This window comes from Fringilla coelebs (genome assembly GCF_963513975.1).
Source record: "Fringilla coelebs genome assembly, chromosome: 16".
In the NCBI taxonomy this organism is placed as follows: Eukaryota; Metazoa; Chordata; class Aves; order Passeriformes; family Fringillidae; genus Fringilla; species Fringilla coelebs.
The window spans coordinates 13393449-13414131 of record NC_140042.1 but is presented as its reverse complement, the minus strand read 5'-3'; the positions used below and the strand labels follow the sequence as shown (position 1 = coordinate 13414131).

The 20683-nt window shown below is 43.2% G+C and overlaps 2 protein-coding genes across 7 annotated transcripts in view; one reads left to right on the top strand and one right to left on the bottom strand.

Annotated features, from left to right (window-relative positions):
• The window catches only part of GTF3C1 (general transcription factor IIIC subunit 1), a gene marked incomplete at its 5' end in the record, with an annotated part of 40299 nt that extends 22178 nt beyond the window's left edge, over window positions 1-18121 (bottom strand). For 2 of the 3 annotated variants that reach the window (XM_084216411.1, XM_084216412.1), the window contains 18 exons: window positions 626-722; window positions 2240-2337; window positions 2741-2886; window positions 3054-3320; window positions 3670-3851; window positions 4088-4191; window positions 5072-5225; window positions 6858-6997; window positions 7754-7968; window positions 8939-9263; window positions 10273-10388; window positions 10990-11145; window positions 14028-14151; window positions 14601-14697; window positions 15260-15403; window positions 16473-16649; window positions 16850-17059; window positions 17892-18112. In XM_084216411.1, coding sequence (XP_084072537.1) covers window positions 626-722; window positions 2240-2337; window positions 2741-2886; window positions 3054-3320; window positions 3670-3851; window positions 4088-4191; window positions 5072-5225; window positions 6858-6997; window positions 7754-7968; window positions 8939-9263; window positions 10273-10388; window positions 10990-11145; window positions 14028-14151; window positions 14601-14697; window positions 15260-15403; window positions 16473-16649; window positions 16850-17059; window positions 17892-18112 — 2973 coding nt within the window. Of the gene's footprint in view, window positions 1-625; window positions 723-2239; window positions 2338-2740; window positions 2887-3053; window positions 3321-3669; window positions 3852-4087; window positions 4192-5071; window positions 5226-6857; window positions 6998-7753; window positions 7969-8938; window positions 9264-10272; window positions 10389-10989; window positions 11146-14027; window positions 14152-14600; window positions 14698-15259; window positions 15404-16472; window positions 16650-16849; window positions 17060-17891 lie in introns of all 3 variants that reach the window. The other variant, XM_084216410.1, reaches the window with a different exon arrangement.
• An 81-nt stretch (window positions 18122-18202) lies between these two features.
• KATNIP (katanin interacting protein) overlaps window positions 18203-20683 on the top strand; it is a 56313-nt gene continuing 53832 nt past the window's right edge. For 3 of the 4 annotated variants that reach the window (XM_084216482.1, XM_084216481.1, XM_084216479.1), the window contains exons 1-3: window positions 18209-18290; window positions 18996-19122; window positions 19534-19609. In XM_084216482.1, the coding sequence (XP_084072608.1) occupies window positions 19548-19609 (62 nt within the window). In that variant the 5' untranslated portion in view covers window positions 18209-18290; window positions 18996-19122; window positions 19534-19547. Of the gene's footprint in view, window positions 18291-18995; window positions 19123-19533; window positions 19610-20683 lie in introns of all 4 variants that reach the window. The other variant, XM_084216480.1, reaches the window with a different exon arrangement.

The following is a 20683-nucleotide window of genomic DNA, read 5'->3' as shown; positions in this document are numbered from 1 at the left end:
TTCTGTCTTTGCTGGTTTTAGCCACTGCTCTGACAGGCCACACCCATTCCCACACTATTGCTCTGTATTCCCAAATTCCCTTGACAGCCATTCAGAAATTTCCTTTCTAGATTTAGAACAGTTTCCTTTCTCCCTTGTGCACAGGGTATTCCAAGTTTCCAGAGAGTGGCTATTTCCTGCAAGTCCTCACTTGGGAATTGAATGGATGTGTTTGGGGCCTCATTATCTTTCTTATCTCACAAAGTCTGGTCTGTTTTCTCTTTTGCAGGTGCTCTCTATCTAAAAAGATGCATATGAATCTCATTATTTTACTCTGATCAGTGCCCTTGTTCTATGTCAGACATCCAAGCTTAACAGCTTGATGGTAAAGAATGTGTCATCCTCATTTTTCATTAAGTCTGGGACCTCCTGGGTCATTATTGTGTGCAGTGTTCAGCATGATACATTTGAGCAGTTCCCTTCCAGAGAAAAGAGGTGAAAAATTACCTGCACAACTTAAAGTATCACTTGGATCTGGAGGTTTGCACATACCTCTGAAACATTAGTACTTCATTTAAGGTAATTATGAACCCCAAATCTTGAAAAATTCATGAAGAGTAACTGCCTTTTAATTTTTTTTAATTACCTGGTCTTTGTCTTGAAACTTCTCTGTTGGGCCAAACTGCAGCAGTCCCATGTAACATAATCTCTGAAGGTTTTCTACCACTGAGAAGATGTACCTCCTGTAGCAATGGTAGGAGTGTTACAATTAGCACTCATGAAAATAGAGAAGTGATTCCAGAAAATCCAACATTTTCATGCAGCAACCTGAGCTTTCAGCAAACCACTGAGTTACAGAATTTCTCAAGTGGTATTTTTGCTTGAATTATCAGCCTAAGGAAAACATGTAATACCCCGAGGGTCCAAATTTCCTTTCCTAAAATCACAAACCCAATGTTTTAGTCAAATACTAAGCAAAATTTTGCTAGCAAGAAAGAAAATAAGCCATAAATTACATATGTAAAAATGAATTAATATGGTCAACAGCAGATCTGCAGACAATTTCATGTTATGTAAAGATGACAGGACTAAGAAAACATGACTGCTAAATGCAAGCCTTCATACATGTATGTATGAAGAACTGCACAATGACTCTTGGAGTTCAGCTTGTTTAAAATTACTGCTCCAAGAAACTGCTTTCAGTTGCTCAAAGCTTTGGCAGTGCAAAAAGTGCAGCATTTTCCATCCTGCATACCTACATCTATGGCAAAATTCTGGCAGTTGCAGGAACCTTCTGCAAGATTTAGTTTCTGAGACAGTTTGTAAAAAATTAGCTTTGCCCACATTTAACTTCGCTGAGATCTAATTAAATGCAGTTAAATGGGAGCTGGATTTTGGCAGGAGTTTTCTCTGGGGGTCAGAAAGATCAAGCTTAGAAATTTGGCTCAGTTAGAAGTTTTAGTGAAAGGAGGCTGAAGAGACAGCTTGGTTATGTGTCATATTGTTTTGCATCACCCCATCAGATGGAGCCTGCAGATTTCAGAAAATGCCATCAATCCAGTTTCTGATTGCTAAGATTTAACAATAGGTTTGGAATTGCAAACCTGGGCTCCCCATGAGCCTTGGCTGCTGATACTGCCCAGCCCTGCTCCCTCACCACAGACACATCTGCAGGTTTGGAAAATGTCATCTAAACCTCCAACCATTCACAAATTGTCAGCAGTAACTTTTTGGGGAAAACTAACACGGTGCTCTTGATTCCACACATTTCACATCACTTTCCTTTCTTCAGTCCAACCTCAAGTTTTACATCTCCTGGAAGAGAAATGGCAAACCATGGCAGATGTGCCATGGAGAGTATGAGGAGAAACTGAATGTGTGAGAGGCAGGAGCTGGGAAATGTGGCACCTCTGGAAAGATTTATGAAGGACAGCAACACTTAGACCCTATTAAATTCTGAATTTAGCAGCAGTCAGGAGCCTTTTTTATACAGAAGCAACATCCTGCTCATGAGTTATGAAGGACAGAACCTCCCAGCTCTCAAGCACTGCCTGACAGCATACATGAATATTGTTTATTAGTTTCTTATTACCTTCTATTTGGGAGAGAAAAATACAGTTTGGCACACTATCCTTTGAGGATTGATGGTCCTTGTCTTAAGTGCCACAGCTCTCTTTGACACAAACAGGAAATAACTGAGAAAACAACCAGCCACTGTTGGTTCTTCTCTAGAGCCACTTCTTTTGACTCAGCTGCTTACCTTTTGTAGAGGAGCTGCTGTCGGACTGGCCTTGGAAGAAATCTGATCAGAGTGTGCTTTTTTAGTGGATCATTTAAAAAATCTTCCAGACCTTCCACCTAGAATTATTTTAGAAGTTAATCAAAATGCAAAACACAACTATCCCCTCAAGTATAAAGCTTTGCTACCAGAATTGCCTACTAAAATATTTTCTAAGTAAACCTTACTGCTTTTGTAAAATGCTTAAACATTATTCTTGTTAATCAATAAAGCAGAGGATTCAGTGAGATTATAAAAAGCTCTTGGCAAAACAGTAGCTTAAAAATTTGCAGTATTACAGGGCTATACATTTTTTGTTCACTGAGCCTGTAAAAAGCAACTACTTTTTCTGTAAAAGACTGAAGTGTCTCCTCTCCTCTCCAGGGTCTAGTTTTGCTAAAACAGATTAAGGGAATATTTGTTCCAGCCTATAGGTACAGCTGACATCATCAGACTTTGAAGGAAAACAAAAGATCACCTTACCTTGTAGCTGACTTGAACAATCTGAACAAAGACCGAGAGAGGCAAGCAGAGGAGGATGTCACTGACCAGAGCCCATCCAAACCCAAACTCCCTGTGCACAGGCAGGGGAGGGATGTAACGCATCCAGGAGGAGTCATCCACGTACACTGCCAACAACAACACATCCTCAGACACACCAAACCCAATACTCACACCAAAATGGCCTGAAAATTCTCTAAACCCTTGATATTCAAACCTTTCTGAAGTAGACTTTTATCTATTTTGCAGTGTTGAACCGTGGTCTGTAGTTAAATGAGGATGTGCCACTTCTTACCTGTTTGATTAGACAGATCTACTTCAGTCTCCTGTGCAGAGCTCTCAGGATTCACCACAGTTGTCACAATTTCTAAGGTGCCATCTGGTTGTGCTTCAATTACAGCTGCATTCTCATCCAGCCCTTTTGTTTTCTCACCATCACTTCCCCCTTTTTGCCGTGTTTCATTTAAAGGGTGTCCATAAATTAAGTACCAGAGGAACATGTGGACCATTCTTAAACGGGGCATTTTGGGAAGAAAGCCAAGAGAACGTCCAAGTCCTGGAACTGGGAGGGAAGATTAAAGACCAAATAGAAGCAAAAAGAGGATTAGAGCAGGAGAAACAGCTCCCTGCACAAAAATAATATGAAGTAAAGTGGAAGGGAAGATGGGCAGTTGAAAGTTAATGTAAATTACAAAGAGTAAAGAAGTAGTAAATACAAATGCTCCAGTTCACAATTGTAAAAAAAACCAAGCAGCTAAGAAAATATTGGATAAGTTAGACTGGTTTAATATAAATCCAATTTTATTCCTATAGGAGAAAAAAACCATTTGTGTCTTGGGACACATCTGGAAATTATTATTAATAATAAATGGGAAGGTAAAGGATGACAGAAACCCCAAAGTTGGCTGTACCTGTAACAGGATGATAATTCTTCAGCTGTGCAATGCCCATTTTATCATCATTTTTCCCTGCCCGACTATTATCAGTTTTGCATGAGCTTTCTTGTGTATTTCCTGAGTAAGGAACTGCCTCTTGTCCCTGGTTTTCCTCCTCACCATGGTCCTGGGATGTTGGTGTCTGGGGGACTTTAATCCTGCAGTAAAACCACACATCACTTAGGTAAAAAATAAGCAGAGCTCAATTCCTGTTCTTCCCTGACTTCAGGAGATACCAGCACATTGCCTCAGCTTTGTGCTTCCATTTCTCTGTTGCGAAAGTAAAGGTTGTTTGCTTGGTTTTTTTTTTTTTTGCTTACCTTGTGCTTATTTCCTCTGCATATTTTTGCATACCCTAGATAAGCCAAGCTCCCCCAAGCCGTGCCAGACTTGCCTGTTTGCAGTGCTGGAGTTGGAGATGCGGAACCGCACCTGCTCGATGGCGCTCTTCACCAGGGGATCACTGGGACTCACTGAGGGGTGCACAACAAACTCCACCTGTCCACAGCAGCACAACACAAACAAAAGGTGTCTATGGAGATACTGGCTCTTAATCAGATGCATAATCACCTGAGATTAACAGTTAATAATTTCATTTTTGGATGAAAATTCCTGTTGCTACTTTGTATTAAGCAAGAGGTCAAATTACATGGTCTCTGTACCAATAAACTGCTAATGACATTTCTACAGACCTTGGGGTTTGGGTTTTTAAAAGCTGAAATATCTGAGAAACAAAACTTTGACTTGTAAATATTAGGCTGAGAGGGAAAAATGAAAAGTCAGAGCTCATTAGGTGAAAGGCCAAGCTAACATGTATTGCTGCTGAAAGCACACACACGATTCAGATTGGTAAGATTTCATATGTGCTCTACACTAATTATGCAGCAGGTAATTTTCAGTGGAAGAGCATTTCACACCAGAGTAAGTGACAAGTCTCAGCTCTACAACCACACTTCCATAAACCTCACAAACAGTGGATTTTTGTTTTAAAATTAAAAAATCACATTCTATAAATTTCAACTCAGAAGCTCACTGAGGATTTTTCACACACTCTTGGCTTTCAAAAGGGTTTAAACAGATTTTTGGTGCAGCCTGGCAGTGCAGGGAAAGAGCCATGAATCACAGAACAGATAAGCAGCAGAACCTCTGGGAAGAGAGATTCAGAGATTTTGATCTCTGGCCTATTCCTTGGTCTCAATTATCTGCAGCCCAATAACAGAAAGCAGTGATCTGGTTCTCACAGCAGCTTAGTTTGACATGAAGCCTCTGGTTAGCTCTCCTGTGGGTTCTACTACAAGAAATAAAGTCAGCCATGCATTCCAGCAAAAAGGCCCATGGCATGTGAGAGGTGAGATGAAGGCTGTGCCTGTGCTGTCACCTTTTTGCTGATGCCATCCTGGATGACCGTGGTGCGGTAGAGCCTGAGGAGCCCTTCCCGCGCCAGCCTCTGCACCAGCCGCACGATGGACTTCTTGCAGCACTTGGTGGAGACACCTTCTTGCTTCTCTTGATCCATCACCATCTTCTGAAGTCTGAAAGATGCCAAAGATACCTTGCATTTTAAGGCCAGCAATGCTCCAAACTGCCTAAGTGGTTTGCTAGAGGATGTGGGGTGAATTGCCATTTCTTTCCCTGCTTCCTCTTCCCTTTTGCTGGAGACAACTGGGAACTTTGCCTTACATTTCAGCTGTCTTTTCTTTGTACTCAAGTTTTTCCTTGTTAGGGGAGAACTGCTGTTCTGATGACAGCAAATTCTCAATGCCTGATTCCCCTGTGCATGGCTACAGTGCAATTATGACTGCAGCCTCCCTAAGGTCAGGAGAACCTACAGCTTTTTTAGTGGCAATTTAACAAATGCAGTCAGTTCTTGCACTTGTGAGCTCAGTTCAGCTTGAGGCAGAAAGGGCTTGTTCAGTGGTTTCAGAGAACAGAAATGACTCCTGCATTCACAACATGGATACAGACACACATATCCCACCACGTGAGGCCAGCTCCCCTCTCCCTTCTTCCCTTGCCACAGTTGGCAGAGGTGTACTCACACCTTACTCTCCCCCTGCCTGTTCCCATGCACTTTCCCACATATGTCCCAGGCCCTAATTCTGGGCTCCTGGGGAATCAGTTCTGAAAAAGACCAGGTAGATAACAAGGAAATCAAGCAATAACTGAATGTACACGTGGACTTCAATTGTCCCGAAAGATTACCACACCCTGGTAATTAACAAATGGAAGGTAAACATGAGTAAATTTCCTTGGCAGAGAAGTGCCACTGATTCTGAGGAACCTGTGAGGAACCTGTTGGCAGCACTGAAGGGACAGCAGAGACCTGAAATAGCTTCCAAGCCTGTGCCTGGATGTGACTCAATCAATCACTACTGAGGCTGGTGCCAGATGAGGCTCTAATTTTGTAACACTCTGCAATTAAGCAAGGTGACAGAAGGTTTTAAAATTCTCAGACCAGAGGAGAGTAAGGCCATGATTTCTAACTGAATTCCTACAGCAAGCAGCCCTGGGTATACTGACATGCCAGGATCTTCTGTGCTGACACAGAAGATGGATGTTGCAATCCTATTTGTGACAACACAGCACTGCCAATTTAGGATCCAGCAGAGCACCAGAATTCCCATTTATTTTTGGAGGTGAAATCTTAAAGGGCTGGAAGACATTATAACATTTAGGGAAGTATCTCCAGCTCAGATAAGCTGTTAGGAGAAGAGATATAACACCACATAAAACTGCACTGAAAAGCAAACTTTGAGGGTCCTGCTAGGATGCCAGTGATGAGTGACATGAAAGTCTGAGTCTCTCCAGTCCATACAGAACAACACATTAACAAGTTTTGAAACCACGCAGAGATAAAATTGATGCAAGAATCCTGCAGCAGGGTGACAGCAGGTCACAGTGATCCAAAGTTTGGCACACTGTGAAGGGATAAATAAGTGAAGGGATAAGTAAGTTCTTTGATCTGTATTTATGAGACATATCATAAACGAAAGCACTCTTGTGGAATTATCTGCACGGACTATTGCTGCTTCCAAAGAGCTGATTAAGACTCAACCACCCTCCCCATCCTTACAGCAATGGTGCCAGCAGGGACAAGCCAAGGCAGAAGGAATAAGCCCCCAGTGCTCCCAGCACCCCAGAGGGGAGGCTCAGCCCTGGCTCACGTGAAGAGGCTCTCGATGAGGCGCAGGTTCCGCACGGCCTCCACGATGAGGTTGCGGCGCTTCAGCAGCCTGTAGGTCTCGTGGGGCCTCTCCAGCGCCGCCGCCTTGCAGCGCTTCTCCTTCCTGGGGCCACAGGGCTTCTGGGGACAGCACAGCACAGCACAAGGGGACATCAGCCAGCCTGTCTGCAGCTGAGCAGTTCCCCATTTGTCATCCTGATTTTTTAAGATTTTCTGAGCCTTCTGATTTTTACATTCTTGTAACAAACTTTCTCACGCACTTTGTGTAAATAACTTATTGTTTTGCATTCTTTTATGGAAGAGGAGAAATTTGATGGACTGTTGGTTTGTCCAGTATCATTGGAGAGGTGGCACTGTCACCCTCCAATCCACTGTCACTTCTGGAAATCTATAAATCTTGGAGTCAGAAATTAAAAGTGCTCTTTTTACTTTGGAAGAGCTGCATGTGCACGTCGTGTTATTTCATGTCCTATAGCAACACCTGTTTGGATGGATTTATTTATAATAAACTACTCAGATGAAGACTGTCCCTTATCTCCCCTTCCCAGGAAGGCAGACAGGGCATGATAAGCAGTCCTTGTGTGCTACATTAAGCTATGACATGCATTCAGTCAGCACACAATTTGGAGGGCACCAGGGAGCTAACCCAGAACTGTATTTTGGACATCTACCCTCCTATCTCCTGGAAAAATTTTCATTTATATTTACAATGCAGTGCAGCCAAAATATGAATGTACTTTGAAATTAATTAAAAAAAAAACCCCAAACAATTTGATAAATAAATACAAAACTCTAGTTCAAAGTCTTGCTATAAGAGCACAAAACTTAGCTCAGACAGCTGTATCAACAAGAAGATATGAAGACATGTGACCTTACCTTAGGATCTTCAAGTCTGACTTCCTCCACCTCAGCCACATCTCCATCTTCATCCGTGGGATGAGCACAAGTAGAAACACTGGACTCCTGCTTTAGAGTTCCCAAAGTAGAGCTATCACCTGAAATGTTGTCTGGGAGCTCCTCAGGATCTTCAAGAATTTGAGGGGAAGGCTGCTTCTTTCCCTGAGACTTCACAGTTGTTGGCTTTGAGCCTGCTTTGAGAACAAAAAGCCTTGTAATTGTTCTGCTCTCCCTGTTCAGCTTTCTCTCTAAGAGGAATTCTCCCATCTACCCAGGTAGCAGCACTTAAAAGCATTCTGCTACACTTTTCATACATTCTGCCCTGCTGGAAGCAGTGGTTTGACCATGAAAGACTGCATTCAGGCTCCAAAAGTTAAGCTAAAAAAAAAAGTGAACTCTCTGTCATTAAATAATTCTCTCCACTCAGAAACCTTTTCACAGCTTGGAAAGTCATGAAGGGCTTATCCAGAAACTGCTGTCTGAAGAAAGGAGAGTTTCTGTCTCAAAGATTCTCAAGTTCTGCCAGAAACATGACTCTTCTGACTCAAAGCAGAATAAGAATTTAATACTACTCCAAAGATAATCTACACAGAAAAATAGAGATCTCCTCTCTTCCATTGGAGTTTATCAGAGAAGTTGTAGGAATATCTAAAGAGGTTTAAAAAATTAAGTAAAAAAAAAAAACCACTGTTTTTTAAAAAAATATGTTCCCTAAAGGCTGGTAGCTTTCACACTAACATGTTCCAAAAAGCTAAAGAAGAAGCTGAGGTAACTAACTTCAGGGACAAGACATTTTTGTTACAAAATGCTCAGGTGAGGAAAGCTGTGAATCAAATCATCCCAGCCTTGAATATCCAAGGAGCACAGTGTGTGAGCTCAGGGAAAAGGGGAGACATGGCATGGGGTCAGGAGAGGCAGCACAAACACTACTGGGACACAGACACCAGGCCACACTTCAGCCCTGAGAATCTCCAGAGGGTACCACACTTGGTGTTCCAAACTAGAGCAATTTGGGGGCAAAGCAGGGAACTAACCTAAAAGGCTCAAAAATAAATACGTGGCCAAAAGCCATAATAGAAGCCAAGAACATGTTATTTGCTCTTTAATAAAATGATCCATCAGAAAAATGCAGGTTGCTCTCCAAATTTCCAAATCACAAGTTACCTTTGGCTGGTGGTGTCTGCTGGACATCATCTTGGACACGTGATTTCACGGGAGAACCAGAGTTGGCTTTTTGACCTTTTCCTCTCTTTTTCCTGTCCTTCCCTTCTTCCTCATTGTCAGACTCTGAGGCCACAGCCTCCTCTTCTCCAGGAGATGCATCTTCCACAGGTGGGGAATCTTCTGGCACCAGAGCCAAAGTAACTGTAGCCAGCTGCTCACTCCTGGCCTTTTCCCTCTCAAACTGACGGTTCAAATCACTCTCCTCTGCAAAAATGTAGGAAATGTACTTTGTTGTCCTTTGCCGACCTTCATCCTCCATAAAACCCTGAGGAAACAGTTGGAGTGTTATTTTACCTCCCTGCTTCTCCATCCTAGCAGTGTTCTCCAGCATCAACAGAGGGAAAACGTTCTCAGTGTTATTCCCCACCCATCAAAAGATACAATATTATTTTTTTCTAAGTAACAAAAATGTCCCTAACCTTTAAGTAGAGAAATAAAAGGAATTCTGTGCCTGAAAAATAAACAAATCTGCATTACCAGTGCATTAGAATGAAACTCCTACAGTATGTGGGATGGAGAAAATCTGAGGAAGAACAAACTGTGTGTATTCAGAGTGGAAATCAATTTTTTTCAGAACAAAAATGTTTATGAAATAAGGGCACTGCAGCTCCCTGAGTGACTCAGACTTCAGTGGAAGTCTGCCCTGTCTGCTCCAACAGGAGCTTACAAGCTCTACAAACACATACTCCACTAATCAAAAAGGGAATATTTCATTTTCAAAGCTGTCTGGGGGAAAACATGTTAGATATTCCAATGGTTTATACAGCTTGTTTTTAACTCTACAGAACTTTCTATTAAATGACAAGATTCTTCTAAAAAGATTCCCCATTGAGGGAAGATGGCAATTATCCTGCCTTTGTGGAAAGGAACTGTTGAGCATGCAAGACATGACATCTGGATTTGTCTAGTGAAATAAAAAAACACTGAAATATCTGGAAATGAGAAATTTAATCATAACTCCTAGAGAGGTAACTGTTTTGCTCCAGAATTTCCTGGTATTTTCAAAAGGCAAGTAGATTAATGATCTTACATGGACAGAGGGTCTTTGAGAAGATTCTTCAGTGCTCTGATTAGAGCAGGTTGCAATCCTAATACTGAACCCTTGCCTTACACACCTTTTCCTCAACTGAATTAATTCTCTTTTCAATCTTACCAGGACTCTCTCGCTGTCATTCTCAAATCTCTGCTGTTTCTAATGTTTGAGCTTACCCAGAGTAACCAAAAGTGCACCTTCAGTTTCAATAAGTATCTGAATTATTTTATTTTAGCCTCACCTTGACAACTTTGTACCTCTCCAGAAGACGACAGAGCATCCTGGCTTCCAGCTTCCCCACATTCATGGCCAGGCGAAGTTCAGCCTGAGAAATACCTTTGGTTCCTCTACTTTCAACTGTTGCAGAAAGAACAACAAAAAATATTTCAGGGAAAGAATCTGACTGAATTTTATATATATCTATTTCTATGTATATTAATACTTCCCTGAACAACACTATATGCCAGAATATTAAATTTAAGATTCCCCACTAACTAAAGACAGTTTTACAGACACATAAAATATTCAGCCAAATACTGTCATAAATCACAATTTTACATGAAGCAGTGCCCAGCAGAATGAGGTATGAGGTGACAGCTTCAAATTAGAAGCATGGATGGTTTTTCTTCCCTGGCAGCTTTCCACAGTTAGATATTAATTTCTCCATTTGGAAAGGAAAAGAGATAGGAGAATAATGAACACTGTTTGCTTCATCTTTTCTCATCCCATCACAACATCCTGTTTCTGCTGGGTAGTTGCTAAGCTTCCAGGAAGGGCTAACAGGTGGCAGCATCTCCAGTCTAATCTGGATTTAAAGCTCATTTTGCTATGAAAAAATGACACTTTCTGATCCAAAAGCAACCAGAATGTAAAAGCACCTGCAGTATACACATTTCTTTTATACTACAAGGAGTAAGGAGGTAATGGGAAAGGGCTACAGATGTCTTAGATCACCTACTTAACTGATAAGCCTGAGTGAGCATATCCCTTTCACAAACAATATCCACAGGCTGAACAACTTTTGTGATGATCTCTTCATCATCATCATGATAATCTTCCATTTTCTTCCGAAATTCCTTCAGCAGTTTAAGGCAACGGACCATGACATCAGTCCCTGCGAAAAATGAGTGTTAGTAACAACTCCTAACAAAGTGCAGGGGGTGTGCACAGCTTTAAACAATTTTACTTTTTTCTCAACATCAAGAAGTAGCAGTGCAATGGGGAACAAATGACTAAAGAGAGCTGGTATTTCTAGGAAAGGTTTGCAACAGCTTTTCCCTTTGTATGAATCTGGCAATCAGGTGAATTTCTGAGGTGCTCCAAACCTTCACATCTGTGCCAATGCTGGGACTGTCCAGTGGGAGAAACTTCCACAGCATGAATAAATCAATGGAAGGATTAAGTGCTGCTCCCCAGAATTACAGCTGGAGAACACTTATTTGACTAGGAGATCACTCCCTGGGTATTAACCCATTCCTTTTTACAAGGACAGAACACACTGCTGCCCACCAGCCACAAGATTTCTGTTGATGATTTAATTCCACATCTTAGCTTGCTCCTGTCCATCAGCTGTGCTGTGCTAACTCTCCACTCATGGGGCCTCCCAGCAAAGGGTAGAGTGAGGACAGATGGCTGCAGGAGAGCTGAGATCCTGCTCCCAGTGTCACTGAGCTCCTGCTGGACCCTTCACACCAGTGATAACTCAAACTGGGTTACTGGACACTGCCACCCTGGCAAATTGCAGTGATTCAGGAGCTGCTGCAGCAGCAGTCAGTTCATCCTGCAGCAGTGGGGAGAACATCTCCAGCCATTCCTGCTCCTCTGCTACAGACTGCTTGGAAAGGCCAGGTGAAGGCTTTGGTTGGAATCACTGAGGTTTCAGCTGATAAATTTTATCTTGTGTTTATATATGTGAGCAGTTACTGATGCCCAGCTGACACAAAGTTAACCCACAGTCACTTCACCATGTGACTGTGCTCCAGCCCACATGATTCCATTATTTTTACACAAGCTGAATCCTTTTCCTAGGATGCTGCTTAGGATTTAAGTGCTGATATTTTGGTAGGGTTGCAAGCACTGTTATTACATCCTTTGTATTTCAACAGCCCATTAATTTTAACTGGAAGCAGCATTTGAAAAAACAAACAAAAAAAACCCTCCCCATAGAAAAGAAATCCCCCAAAACAAACCAATTCCTTTTCCTTTAGCTCCTGCTGCCCAATAATGTTCTTCCCATAGCAGATGCTCTGGCTTCATCCTCAGTGTGTCCCACATATTTCTATCTTCTTTCCTGTATAACTCCAGAGATTAAACTATCTTGATCTCTGCTGAAAATCAGCTATTATTAATTCATCCTCCTTTAATACCTAGTGTTTCTAAGGCATTTTTGTGGATTTTCAGCTTTTACATCTGTAAGATGGAATTATCATTCAAGTGAAAGATTCATCAAGTGGCATTTTTCCCAACAGTAAGCAGTAAATGCAGCTGCTGTTTTGCCCATCTCTGAGAGAGCATAAAACACCATGTTTGTAAGTGGACTAGAATTTTCTTGTCTTCTAAGTAAATACCTTAATTGCAAGTTAAATGCTTTTACTACTGCCTATAAACTGTTTTTTAGGAGTGTTGCCTAGTCTTTTGGGTTTTATTTCCAGCTCATTAGAACACCTCTGAAAGACCTGGGTCATTTCTCTCTCAGCCATCTTGATCCTGTACCTACTTTTGGCCTCTGCTTCTTGGTCAGAGAATACACTTTCCCTACAGAGAATTTCCTTTCCCCAGACTTAAAAGATTTGAAGGAATTTGTCTTATCAACAGCCTTAATCCAACTGTAATCAGCACTCTTTTTTGTCTTCTGGAATTTTTCATGATTTTATTGGCTCTTTCATCTGCTCCTTTAAGATCACTCCTATTCACAAAGACTATGTAATTTGCAATGCTTAATTCATATCAGATTTTTTTTTCTCACAAACAGTTCATTATATGTCTAAAACAGATACTTCACCTTTCAGAACTATTTTCTTTTTAACCCTGGAAATCTGCCTCTTAGGATTTTCTGTGATTAAGGACTTGGTTTAGATTTCCTTCAGGAATTGTATTCATTCCATTGGAGGTACTATCCTTCCTCATACTTTCCATTATTATTTCTTGTAGTTTTTTCCCCATGCAAGTTTTATCTGTATCTCTTCCTGAGAACAGTTGCTTTCTTTAGTTCCCTTTCCTCATGCAGTCCTGCTCTTTGTCTCTCCACTATGTTTGAAGTTATCAGCAGTTCCTGTGAACCAATTAAATTGGCATTCAAAGCTGGTTATGCATTAAACCACCTCTCAGCAGACTGTGGCTTTTTTGGATAGCAATTTTTGGTATCTCACTTACCTCAACCCTGTTATCAGCTCAGCTGGTGAGATAATAATGCCAAGGGTGTGGGTTTGACCCCTGTATTCACTTAAGAGCTGGGCTCAATAGTCCTTGGAGGTCCCTTCAAACTCAGAATATTCCGTGTTCTGTGAAGTCCAAGTGCTGTAAGACCTTACTTCCATAATTTAACAGGAAATTTTTCAGAGAAGCTTTGCATTCTCATGACTTTCAGGAAAAGTCATAACCAAGAAGGGTCTGTTTTTTAGCTTATTTCATAATAAGCCTTCTTTTCAACATTAAGTTTTTGTATTTTTTGGTCAAGTTTACTGACTTGTCATTTAACTTCAACCTGAAAGGTCAGCAGATTGCTTTGTTCCTACTCTGTATTGGCTTGAACAGTCTTATCAGGTCCCAAGACCACAGCTTAGATTGATATCCAACAAACTTGATGATATTCACTCCTTAAAAAACTGTAACAAGTGCTTAATTCAAATGGGCTGCAGCATTTGAACTTCAGCAGCACACTTATCTACATAATTGCATGGACAAATTTTTTACTTACACCTCTTTTAATTTAAGATATGAAGCTCAAGGATAGAATGGCATCAATGCAATCACAAAAAAAGAGAGCAAAACCAAGACCTTTCTTTGTCTTGCAGGGTCCTCCACTGGGATTTATGTCTTGCAAGGGGACAGACACAACCTTGGCCAGGCCAGCATTCATCATGTACTGATAGAGACGTTTGAAGGTTCTCTCACAAAGGCCCTGATGCAAAGAGAAATGGCAAAAGTCACTGCAGCCCAAAAGCTTCAGCTGCTGCTGACTGGTATCAAAGGCATTCACACCACCTGCTCTTACAACACCATATTTTGGGGTAGGATATCCATAAGAAACTGAAAAGCCTTTTAGTGCAGAACCTGAGTGTGCTGCATCCCTCCAGCTCTGCCACCCACACAAACAGCAGCAGTGGAAAAGTAAGAACTGCAGGATGACATCCGCTGACAAAATGTTTCTGAGGTTGTGGTTGGAACAGAACTGCTTCCCTATGACAAACACTGACAGCAGCTTGATCTGGTAGGTTTTTAACATCCTTCTTTTGCTATCCTAGCCCAGAATTTTGTGCAACTTTTGAAGCAGGTAGTATGAATGAGTGCCTTTGATACTCAGCATCTAGATTCTATTGAGTAAGAATTTGAAAGTGTAATGAATCTCACCAATTCTTCCCTCAAGTTTCCTAATGTTTCCATCTGGTTTGAACGAGCACTTAGCATACTTGAGAGCTTCTCCATCAGAATATCATATTTGCTCCTCCTAACCAAAAAAGAGAATTATTTTACATGTAAGTATGCATATAACTTCATAAACACGAGTTGTAGCTTTAGAAACTGTCAGTTACTAGAGAAAGTATGCTAAGTGTTCTCAGATTGGTTTAGGAATTCTAGTTTTCTTTTCCTCCTGTGAATAGCACATGAGATAATTTGTCTCTAAGAAAAGACCTCAAGGAGGAAACAATGACTAAGCCCAAGCTGTTACTTCACTGGCAACCCACAGAAGCACAAGTTCTATTCATAAACAAGATAGGAAAACAAAACAAGAAATCGACTAGAAATGTGTTTAAGTAAAAACAGTCAAAATGAACAGAATGATTAGTGCTACAAAAAGAAGAATTATGTTTATGCAGGCAGGTGACAGGCACGAGAAGAACCTGTTGTTTACAGCTCCAAGACAAGTTTTAAAGAGTCCAACATTTGGAAGAGGAGTTAATAAACTGGAAAGTGTCAATTGCAGGAAACTTTGATGGTTCTGTGACAACAGAACAATCCCTCATCACAGTAAAAGGTCAAAGAGTACCCAGGAGACCCTTAAAGCATACCTATCAACATGGAAGCGAGTCAGGAGGAGCAGGATTGAGTACTGCTGTGCTCCACTCGGCAGCCGGATGACGTGGGACTGCATCGTTATCAGACCACTCCTGTCCAATACCCTCCTGTGGTAATGGAGCTTTCCAGCATCCACTCTGAAGAAAAGATGGTAAGATATCTATGGGAACAGGAACTTCTGCAAACAATTCTAATTATCCACTACCCAGATTGCTTCACCTATATTACCTATAGCCTTAGTGACACGTGCTAATTTTCAAAGTGACAACTCGAAGTTAGGAAGTCCACAATTAAGAAAACCTGTGAAATTAATTTTCATAGTTAATCCAATTAAACAGAGAAATACCTCTGAGTTTAACCTAGAGCCTTTAGGCACAAAGTGTCATGAGATGGTTTGATGAGGGGGTTGAATCAGTATTGTATCCCCATGCCCTCCTTTTCCACCCTCTCTTTGTAACTCGTGGCTATGCTGCAGTCACTGCCCTTCTTGGAACAGCTCTGGGATTCATCTCCCTCCTTGTTGAGCTGGCTTGGGCCATCAAACTAACAGAAAAGCATCCATAAAAGCTTTCCCCTCTGTCCTCATCATCTTAGTTACCTATAAGAGCTCCCTAAGTAGCAAAAAACAGCACCAGGTGGTGTGCAAGCGACAACCCATCCATGTCCTAAAAGCAGTGAATCTTTAGAGCAATGCTGATATTCTCCAGAACTTCAGGACACATCCAGAAGTTCTCTGAGAAGGTGTGTAAAGCTCTTCCATCAGCAAAATACATGGCCTAGTCTGGGAGCTGGTAACTCAGGCTCCCTCTCAATGGAGGAGATGTCACACAGGGAAATGCTGTGGACAAGAGGTGGCTGTCCAAGAATTCCTTCAGAACGTGGGTAAGGTACTTAAACAGCAATTTAGAAAAGGAAATTAAAATAATTTCTCAATCCTAAATTTGAAGAAAAAGTTATTTAGGAAAAAAAAAGAACTTTCACAATAGAAACCTATTTGGTGTATTGACCCACCAGACAAATTTCTGGTTCTCTGCGAAAATATCAGGAAGGGCAATGAACTTAAGGATGAGACCAGTACAGTTCTACCAAACCAAGCACTCCTGGTCGTAAGCATGAAGCACAACAACACAGATGAGAGTTCAAATATTCACAGGAATACTTAAAAACAACCTTGGATTTAATTCTCAGAGCAAGACATAAACTTACTTGAAAGCCCCACTGTGAAGGTCCCTCTGCAGCTCTCCCTGCCAGCGAGCTCGGCCCAGACGCTCCAGGATGCAGTAGGAAAAGTCAGGGAGTTTCAGGTCAGGGTCCCCCTCCCAGCCTATCAAAGCTCTGTAACGCTGCTCCTGGGAAGCAACAATGACTAATTTCTCTCCCCATCTAAGAAACAGAAGGAAAAGTAATGTCTTGTTATTGGCTCCATAAAAACAGAGCTTTTTCTCTCCACAAACACCATTCTTGATATAATGTGTACAAACTGAGCAAAGACTAGATTTTAGAACTTGTTAGTATTTTAACGCTATATATAAGGATTATAGGATATAAGATATAAGGATTTCAGATATAAGGATTTCACTCACTTTTCAACAGCTTCTTTGTAAGTATAACAAGGCTGCAAATCCATCTTCCTGATTTGATCAGTGATGTCTACTCTCTCTTTAAAATACTGGCAGGAACCTTGTATGCCATCTTTGTTATCCAAAATCATGTGGATAGGATAAATATCGTCTGAAGAAACAGGATCTCTTTTGGTTTCCAATATTCCTGTCTCAAGGTCTATTTCTTCGTATCTGAAATAAAACCAAAGAGCAAATATTTAACCAAGCAAGGAGAAATAAAAGATTGTCACACACAATGCTGATACCTCTAAATGAAGCTGTTTTGAAACCTCCAAACTGGAAAAATATGAAGAGCAGAGCTGTACTCAAGCATGATCAAACCTTTTCAGCATGCAGAAGGCAGCAGGAGTGAAATCCATTATTTAATCTTTGAAAAATCAGAGATATGGTAGGAATAAGAAAAGCAGTGCGAATAAGAGAAACATATAGTTCACAGGTAAGGAAAATGACAGGTACATCTACTCTGCTGACCAGGACTTACAAATTCTGCCTGTACCTAGGTAGCATGCAGTCATTTGAATGGAAATCAGGCCAGGACTCATGTACAGGTCTTTTAAATCATAGAATCATCAAAACTGGAAGAGACCCCTGAGATTATCCAGCCATGCACCAGCACTACCACTGTGACCCCTAAAACCCACCAACAGATCTTAAACACCTCCAGCATGGTGCTTCCACCACCTCCCTGGGCAACCTGTTACAATGTTTGACTCCCCGAACATGAAAATTCTTTGTATAACACTTGAACAGCGGCTCAGAGCCACCCTCGGCCCTGCCTGCTGTCACCGGCTACCGAAGGGCTGCTGCAGCAAAGCGTGGGCGAGAACGGCAACCGGGCCGGGTTTAGCCGGCAATGAGTCCGGGTTTAGCCCGGTAATCGGGCCGGGTTTAGCCCGGTAATCGGGCCGGGTTTAGCCCGGCGACCAAGCCCGTGTTTCGCCCAGCAACCAGTCCCGGGTTCTCCGGCGGGAAGAGGCCGGGGCCGCCCGGTCGCTGCCCTCACCTGTCGTGCAGGCGGAGCGGCGGGCGCGGCCGGGGCAGGAGGTAGAAGCGCACGTCGGGCTGGGCGCTGAGCGCGGCCCAGAGCAGCTGCTGCGTGTCGGGCTCCAGCGGCAGCGGGAAGGGCGGCGAGCGGGCGGCCAGGCGCTGCCAGAGCGCGGCCGCGGTGATGCCGTCCAGCCCCTCCAGGGCCACCTCGTCCAGCAGCGCCCACAGCGGCTCCATGGCCTCCATCCCCGCCGCCGCTTCCGGGCCCGCGGCGCGCAGGAACTGACGGAGGCCAGGCGCGACCGTCGCCAGGGAGACCGAGCAACAGGCCCGGCCCGGCCCGCGCTGCCGGGGCCGTGTCTGCCCGGGGGCCGGGTCCGGGGTCCGTGTCTTCCCGGGGCCGTGTCTGCTCGGGGTCCGTGTCTGTCCGGTGTCAGTGTTTGTCCGGGGTCAGGGTATGCTCGGGGTCGGTGTCCGTGGTCCGTGTCCAGGGACTCTGCGTCCGTCCGGGGTCTCTTTCCCCGGTCCGTATCCGTCCGGGAGCTCTGTCCGGTGTCAGTGTCCATCTGGGGCCTCTGTCCCGGCTCCGTGTCCATCCTGGGGCTGTGTCCGGGGGTCTGTCCCGGCTCCGTGTCCATCCTGGGGCTGTGTCCGGGGTCTGTTCCGTGTCCGTGTCCATCCTGGGGCTGTGTCCGGGGCTCAGTCCCGGGTCCGTGTCCATCCTGGGGCTGTGTCCGGGGTCTGTTCCAGGTCCGTGTCCATCCTGGGGCTATGTCCGGGGGTCTGTCCCGGCTCCGTGTCCATCCTGGGGCGGTGTCCGGGGTCTGTCCCGGGTCCGTGTCCATCCTGGGGCTGTGTCCCGGGTCCGTGTCCATCCTGGGGCTGTGTCCGGGGTCTGTTCCGTGTCCGTGTCCATCCTGGGGCTGTGTCCGGGGGTCTGTCCCGGCTCCGTGTCCATCCTGGGGCTGTGTCCGGGGTCTGTCCCGGGTCCGTGTCCATCCGAGGCTGTGTCCTGGGCTCCCCCGCGCTGCCCGCCCCGCAGAGCCGAGGCGGTCCGGGCTCTGGCCGAGCTGCCCTGCGGTCGGTACGAGACAAACACGCTGTTCTCTCCTTGGTACAGAGCCCAACGAAGCGTGCTGCTCGCACATTTAACTTCGGAGAGTGTAAGAACACACCCTGGCACAACTTGCGGCAGCGGTGTGGTGAGGATTGCTGGAAAAATTCAGGTTTCCTGAATGGCAAGCCAGGTAAAATCTTCAATTAAACACTTCAAATATACACAACCTCAGTAGGATGAACTGATCTAACAAGTAGCAGCCCAAAGAATTCCTTCCACAGCTGGGCTTTGGGTACAGCTCTTCAGCTGTGCCCCAGGGTTGTCTTGCTTGCCAGGGCTGCCATTATAAACTTGTCATGGCATATGCCTTCTACTTTTATGTTTTTTTGGTTCTTCAGTAGATTGTGAAGGGTTTGAAAAATAAGTAAACCAGCTACTGTTTCCTCTGTTCTTCAGGAGTTTTATTTACAGCCCTGACAGCTTTATGTGTCGTTGAAGGAAGAATGTTTTTCAGTTTATAGCCTTCTCATCCATTGAGGGTGCAAAACCAGTGGTACTCCATAATAAATCATTCAGTGTGACCATTATATTCTCATTTCAGGTTAATGTTAAGACATGGTGACTGACTTTGATGAAAAACATTACGAATATTTAAAATCCCTTCAGCGGAGAAACCGGTAATATTCACATTTGTTTCCACTTGGGGTATGAAATATTTGTTGTATTGTATCAAATATCAGCAGCTGTGATGCAAAGTCTGACTTGCTGTGCCTTAAAACCTTCAGGTGTTTCTCTCTTGTTCCCTTTGCTTGCTAAAAGTTCTTATTTCTAGGGGAGATTACAATTTTTCTTCAGCATTTAAAATATAAATACATTTATTAATAAATAGATGTACTTATATTAAATGTATTTCCACAGTGACAGGGAAGATTTTTGTTTCTGGAGCAAGAGGTTGTAGATTCAGAAGTAACTGGCAGCTCACACTGTGGGAGGATATAGTTAAGAGGCACAGTTGTCAGAAATACAGAAAAGTGGGAAATAAGGACAGCCAGGTTTGCAAACTCCAATGTTTTTCACTGACAAGTTTCAAACATTTCTTTTCCTCTTTGTTCATGTGTTCCTGTCACTGTACCCTGGACAGATGAACTTCATAGCTTATTTTAAAGAAGTCTACAGAACTTTCTTCTGGATTCCTTCCTTTAACACAAGAGATTTCTAATCAAATTCTGTAACAAACTGGTTTGGTAAAAAGATCTTGAAGGCCACATTTATGTTAAAAAGCAGCCAATTTTTGTGACCACGGGTTTCTTTCCTTTACAGTATCCTAAAGCACTTTTGGAAAAGGATAAACCCAGTTTATTTAATGGTTAAACCAACATACATCCTTGGTATCAGAGCTCTAATTCTGACTGCTGGGGACATGCTCTTGGTAAAAGGTGGCTTGTGTCACAACACAGACACATGGGGGACTTTGGCCTGTGGATTGACCCATCCTGGAGTCAGAGGGAAACCAGGTGGTGCAGGGGAATTCACAAGTTGTCACCCACATGATGCCAACCTCCTGGCCTGCATGTCACCTCACCAAAGGAATTAGCATGGACTGGGTATAACCCATGGTGAAGGGAGAGAAAATGAGAGTTGGAAGAGGGAGAGCAGCTGAAACTGAGCCCATGGAAGGGCATTATTTTCATATTATTTTAACCAGCATTTAATTTTCTGCTATTTCTAACTGCAGTATTGGCTGGGGGCTT